This window comes from Austrofundulus limnaeus, unplaced genomic scaffold (genome assembly GCF_001266775.1).
Source record: "Austrofundulus limnaeus strain Quisiro unplaced genomic scaffold, Austrofundulus_limnaeus-1.0 Scaffold79, whole genome shotgun sequence".
In the NCBI taxonomy this organism is placed as follows: domain Eukaryota; kingdom Metazoa; phylum Chordata; class Actinopteri; order Cyprinodontiformes; family Rivulidae; genus Austrofundulus; species Austrofundulus limnaeus.
The window spans coordinates 227,751-234,593 of record NW_013952481.1 but is presented as its reverse complement, the minus strand read 5'-3'; the positions used below and the strand labels follow the sequence as shown (position 1 = coordinate 234,593).

The 6,843-nt window shown below is 38.8% G+C and overlaps 1 protein-coding gene across 1 annotated transcript in view; it reads right to left on the bottom strand.

Moving 5' to 3' along the window:
* igsf11 (immunoglobulin superfamily member 11) overlaps window positions 1–6,264 on the bottom strand; it is a 186,126-nt gene extending 179,862 nt beyond the window's left edge. The window contains exon 1 of the mRNA XM_014011273.1: window positions 5,673–6,264. Coding sequence (XP_013866727.1) covers window positions 5,673–5,733 — 61 coding nt within the window. The 5' untranslated portion in view covers window positions 5,734–6,264. The remainder of the gene's footprint in view (window positions 1–5,672) is intronic.
* Between the last annotated feature and the right edge of the window lie 579 nt (window positions 6,265–6,843).

The window sequence follows — 6,843 nt, the reverse complement described above, 5'->3', positions numbered from 1 at the left end:
CAATATCAGTGTGAGAATGGTTCATTCTTTGTTTTGTTTGTTTGTTTGTTTTTTCATTTCAAAATAAAATTGCAAAAAGAAAAAAATCTTGTTTTTCTATTTTGAAAAACTAAAAGTAAAAATGTAAGATTGATGTAATTACAAATTTTCAGTGTTTGATTTTCCTTCATCTWAATTCAAAAGAAAATAAATATGGTTGTTTTAATACAGAGTGTAGTAATACTGTAAACGACGGGAGTCAAAGAAGAGTTTAGTGGCTGCTGACTATTTATCTACAATATGTTATATAAGTGGGATGGAAGACTGCTTAAACCATTCCTAAAGAGGAGAGCAATGGTTGCATCACTTATGGGGTCTTTGGGTTGGGGGTCTGAGGTTAATAWGAGGGATCAGGATTAATGGTTAATGTTAGGTACTGGGGTCAGGGATAGGCTGTAGGGCTAAAAGAAGTTAAATTTTGGGTCTGGGATGGTTAGCTTTGCGCATTTCCTACTCTTGTAAAAAAAAAAATATCACAACATGCTCGTCCTCCTCCGCCTCATCTCGTAAAGAACGGACGCACGGGGGGTACCCGACACGTCCGAAGCTGGACTCAGATGGCTACCTGACCAATATGTTGAGGAGTTGGGAGTGAGAATRGGTTGGCAAAAGATGCTTTGACTTCCTCTAAATAAGACAAATTTCCATGGTGAGAAGTGAAAACAACCTGGAGAAGTCAAAGTGAGGTTTTTAAAACCCAAGCAAACTGTATTAAATGTCAAGTATGGTGGTGATAGCATGATGCTGTGGTACTAGTACATTAGGTGGTACTACGTGTTCCTTCAAATTCTTCAACTTCCCCTCAAATCAACAGCTGGATGGTGAAACTTGGACACAAATTAGGTGTTTATTGTACTGCTGTTACTTGTGCTCGCTGTTTAGTTATCTGCCTATTTGTGTTTCTGTGTAATCTTCAGATCAACCTTTGTGAAATCCTTGTTCTAGTTTATTCATTTTGCCCTCAGTCAGTCCTTAGTGATTTTCCAGTCAATCAGCCACTCACACCTGTTGTCACTCTCACTCAGCTCAGCTGCCTTTCATACCTCATCAGTCTGGCTCTATTTAATCAGTCTCCTTCCACCTCAGCGGTTATGGTTTCCACCATCAGTCTTGGTTCATCTTGTGTCTCCTGTGTTCTCTTTTTTTATACGTGAGATTGCTGCTATGACGTGTTTTTTTTTTTAATAAATGAGCTTAGTTACATTGGTGTTCTCTGTCTGTCTGCATTTGGATTCATCCACACCACTGGCTGGAATACTAACAACCATTAAAGCAGATTTCTGTTGGATAAATCAGACTACGCTGGTACATTTGGAATGGGCTTCACAATGCACCAACCTCAACCATTTTGGAACTTTTTCCACTATTAAAAGCCAGGGGTTTCACGTATCAAAGAGTGCTCAGCTTTCAAATCAAAAGTTGTCATATGGACGAAAGTGAATAAACAAACTCACAGAAATATTTGGATGCATCAAAACGTGCGCACGTGTGTTTTAGTGTTCCTTTCATTCATATATCTCAACAAACGTGGGTGTACCAAAGCCTGGTCCCCACAGGTACGAATGCCAGTTGTGGGTGAGGGGTCAGGTTTAGGGTCAGTACTGGGGTGGTTAGTTTTAGGGTTAAGGGTCAGGGTTACGCTAGGAAAATGTCTGGAAAATGCAAAGAATGAGTAGGTGATGTTCAGTATGGGGTTTAAAACTGTCGATTGGAAAAGTTTTCGTGGCGGTCCGCAGATTCTCATGGCAGATAACAAGTCTGCGTATATTTATGCACACTTTCACGCAACGTTCGTTTTGATACATTCAGATGTGTGCGTGGAACCCGTGGAACTTTTCTTGTGCGTACGCCCCTGTTCTGTACCAGGAAACCATCCATCCAYGCATCACTTTCTTCTGGTCACGAGTAGGGGTGTAAGAAAATATCGATACACTGAAATATCGCGATATTTCATTTCCCAGTACTGTATCGATATTCTAAAGCCCTGGTATTGATTTGTTTTATTAAGGTTTAAAATGTCAACTTTCCTGCCAGCTGTTCATTTTTATGTTGTAGTTCAGCCTCTGACCACTAGTTGGCAGCAGTGAGCCAGCCATTTGGCTCCTCTACCTCTTGAGGTAGAGGCTTTTGTTAAGTGTTGGGTGACCATATTGTAAATTAATATTAAAAACTAAAAGCTGCAAAAAATATATTTTTAAACTATTTATTGTCAAATTTGGTCTAATAATTGAAAACATGGATGAAATAAGAAACAAATAAAAAAAACTCAAACAAAGCAGAACACAGCTAAATGTATCAAAAGTATGTCTCTGTAATATTAGAAYTTTCTGAGACAATGAATTTTGGTTTTTCTTTTTTTTTTCCMSTRWGAGGYTTTTAWTTAATAGAATTTTTGGACAAAAATATCGCAATGTATCAGGATATATCGTATCGTGACCCCTCTGTCATGATATGTATCGTATCGCCAAATTCTTGCCAATACACAGGCCTAGTCACGAGGGTGCTGGTGCCTATATGTCCTGCAGTCATTGTATTAAACACAGGGTACACCTTGGACAGGTTGCAAATCTATCACAGGGCCACATGGAGACCAGCTGCCAGGAACCTGACCAATTAAATGACCTCTACTTATTCTGTAAATTGAAGTAATCAAATTTCAGCCTGAATGACTGAATGATGCCAGAGATCGTGTTGAACTCCGATCCTCGAGGGCCGCTGTCCAGCGTGCTTTCTTGTTTCCCTGCTCATCACACCTGAGCTGCATTAACAGCTGATTAACAGACTTCTACAGAATTTTGAAGCGATAATTGAATCGATGAATCAGGTGTGCTGGAGCGAAGAAACAAGGAAAACATGCAGGATAACAGCCCTCAAGAACCAGTTTGACACCCTTGCTGTAGATGAATGTAAGTGTGTTGAGGTGCAAATTTTACGCAACATTCTATTAAATTTGACCCTTTATGTACAATTGTGAATTGAAAAAAATCTACAATGTGCACCTATTAAAATAAAAAAACACTGAAGTTGGTTGTCACTGCTCTGTAAACTGTCATTATTCAAATCCTGAAAATATTATAACATTGATACCCAATATGAGTGAATGTAAAGTTTTATTTAAATTTCAAAGTGAATCATCTCATGGTGACATTGTGTAAAATTCTGAACCATTCACTCATCTGAGCTGATCTGATCATACTTGTGACAATAACACGAATAAGGTGGAGGTCAGTATCTGCTGCCAAAACAAACAACCACAATCAATATTGGTTTTGCTGCATCAGACCTTATTTATAGCAACGCAGACAGGACACGAGAGAAGGGAAGAATCTTCATAAACATACAAGTCGATGTCTTTAAAAAGCTCAACTCACACTGGAGTTTACTCTGTCTGAGTGGAGGCTGATCTCTTCAGCAAAACAAAAGCTATCATTTTAATTTGGAAAACATTTTATACGACAAAAACAGTTCATGAGAAACTTCATGCAGCTACACGGTAAGTAAAGCTGACTGCAGAGGTGTAAATACCAAAAATAAAAAAATTAAAATAGGCAAGCAGCAGAGTGAAACATCTGGCAAATCAAAATTTAATTCAGTTTCACACAGCTCTGTCTCCAAGTGACATTACAGCTGTGAGTTTGTGATTCACAGGAAATGTTCTGTTTTTGTTTGAGCAAATCTCTGGATTCTATTTTAAACTTCATCCATCCAATCATGTTTTTAACCCACTTTTTTTTCCTTCCTGGTGCCTATCTCCAGCAGCCACTGAAGTGTGGGACACCTTGGACAGGTCCATCACAGGGACACAACAAACAACCATTCAGTCTCTCAATAGTTTTCTGTGTGCAAAACATTGTGGGGTCAGAGTTTACTCAGTCAAAAAATTACCCAGATCGCTACATTTGACAAGTGCAACCACGTTTTTTCAGTTTATCTGATTTTTTTTTTCGAATTCTGGCAGAGAAAACACTAGATGAGGTGAAATGTTAGAGGGTAGCACAGTAGGACTTCTTGCAGTAAGGTGGTCGGTAATAGAAAGTGTAGTTTTAAAGTGGACACATGCGTTAAAGCCTTTTGTTCACATTTAAATCATTCAGCTGGGGTCTATATAAAATGGAATTGCAATGCTTTGGTCTGAATTCCTTCTTATTGTAACTCCACAAGCCCCTCTTTCACTTTTTTTTCTGAAGTGTGTCTCAGATCATCTCATTTTGCGGCTGTCTCTAAATGCAAACAAGGTGCTTTACACACTCTGAAAATGAAATGTTGGATTTACTTAACCATGTTATGTTACCTGGTTCCACTTAACTGAGTTGAGTAAATTCAAAGCAACATGCTCATKTTCTTTGGCTAAAAAACTGGTATATTGCTTTGAATTTACTCAACTCAGTTAAGTGGAACCAGGTAACATAACGTGGTTAAGTAAATCCAACATTTCATTTTTAGAGTGTAGAAAATAGAGAAAATGGAACAAAGTGAAAAATAGAATGGTACCGAATATAAAAATACCTTTGCAGAACTGGGAGAGATTAAAAATCAACTTTTCTGCACTCATGACTCCAACACAACAAAATAACAAAATGCATTTAACAGCTAAAAATGTTGATTTCGAACATGCGCCCTTAAAGTTTTTATTTGCAACAATGCCATTTGCAACTTGCAACTTTCTTTTTACCRTTATTTTGATTTTCATAAAATTATGCATTTATGGATAAAATACAATTAGCTTACATTCATCGTTTAGTCTTTAAGTTGATTTGAATTTACTTTTTTCTTATCTGTTCTCACCCATGAACTGAGCAAGACAGGAGATATTTAAGATATTAGTTTATTTTAGTTCCTACTRTTTGTCTGTGTTGTCAGGTAATCTCATTTAACTTGCATTGCATTTTCAACAGTTGGATTAGAGCAAGAAACACAGTGGTAGCACCGAAATCTAAGAAGTAAAGTCAGGTCAGAAAGGAAGCACACAGTGTAATTCCCACTGGTAAACTGTGGGAACACACAGGATATATATTTTCCTCCTCCGGGGTCTCCTGCGCCGCTGCTCACCATAGCCTAGTTCTCGTTAATCGGACGGATTACCAGCGGCCGTCTGCTCCGTTTCTATTTCCAAACACGGACACTCCCACTACTGTATCAACCTTTTTTCTTCTTCTTCTTCTTGGATTTTTAAATGTGTGTATCAGTGGCTTTAAAAAGAATGATTTTTAGTTGCGTAAGAGCAGCGTATCAAAGGCAGAGCGCATTAGGAGATAAAACGGGCGCGAATCAAAAAAGAAAGAGAGAGAGAGAAAAAGAGAGAGAGAGAGAGAGAGAGAGAGGGATGATGGCGAGTAGTAAAGACAGGAAGAGAAAAATGAGTGATTTATTTTTTGTAGAAGTGCCAGGGATTTGTCAGCCTGATCCAAACACACTGTAATAAGGAGTCAAGTGGCTGTGGCACGCGCACTCGGAGAGACTTTTTTTTTTGGCACACGTTTAATTACATCTTAGTACTTCGTCCTCCTTAACACTAGCTTGACTGAAATTTCAAGATAAAGCCGTTGTTTACAGAGATTATTGAACTGTCAGCCACCACGGGAAGAGGCGCACAAGTTTCCAAAAAAAAAAAAAAAAAAAGTCGCACAACTTACCCTCCATGCAGAAAATAACCATCCAGGCTATCCAGAGGTCCGAGTTCTGAAACTTCACCATGGTTCCTAAAAGCTCGGGGGCTTGGACCTTATTTCTCTGTGTTTGTGGAGCTCCACTCCTCTCTCAGATTCCTTAGAAGAAAAGTAGCCGCTCCTCGTGGGGGAAACAGGAGAACGCGGATGATTTACGCAGCGCGCGGGTGCGACTTTAAATTTCCCAAACGATGAGAAACCGGAAGGGAAGTTCATTTAAAACATTTTTATTAATTAATAAGAATAATAACTCCTCCTGTACTCCTTGGTAGCGGCCGGTGACTCCAACAGTCTTTTCGTTCCTCTCCAGACAGTTTTATTTATGTTTTATATTATTTTTACGCACGCCTTGCGTCAAACTCAGCGTCCACCTGGCTGCGCTGCTCCTGTCCGCCGGCAGAGAGAGACCTACGAGCCGCCCTGGGGCTGCTGCTCCTCCCGTCCGCTCCCTGGTACTCTCCGGCGCGTCTTGTTGCGCTCCATGGTTTCTGCTCCGCTCCCGCTGAGCCCAGCTCAGAGCCCAGTCCGGCAGCAGCGTCAGGCACCGCCACTTCCGCTTTGTGCTCTACAAAGTAAAACAACTGAGAGTTGGAGCTGAAAACGGAAGTTTTGTCCCATGTCTCAATTCCTCAGGAGCACGCGCGGCCTTTTATTATTTTTAAGCCTTTTTTGACAAGTGAGTCAAACTATTTAATTACAATAAAGTTTACATAATAAAGGTATGTTAAAAAGGATATTTATCTAATCAAATACATTTCAGTAGGGTTTATTTGTTCATAATTTGGCAATTAAGTTTTTTCATTTTATTTTATTTTTATTTTTATTGGGGGGGGGGTGCTTTTTTAGACTTCAGAAGACTTTTTTAGGTTCTGTCAGATTGATCAAACATGGGCCGGTGCAACCATCTGTGTTTATGTTGTCAGTAGTATATATTTGTCATACGCTTTTATTTTCCTGTTCCTCAATAAAAAAAGTGAGTTATAATAGCATAAGTTTTGTAAAAATAAAAAAATTAGAGTAATAGCTGAAAATGAAAAATGAAAAATATGTTTTTTAACATTGTTGACAAGTTATGAGTCATGTTTGACATATTGATGCACCAATTCAGGTACCACATTATTATTAAAATAATATCCCA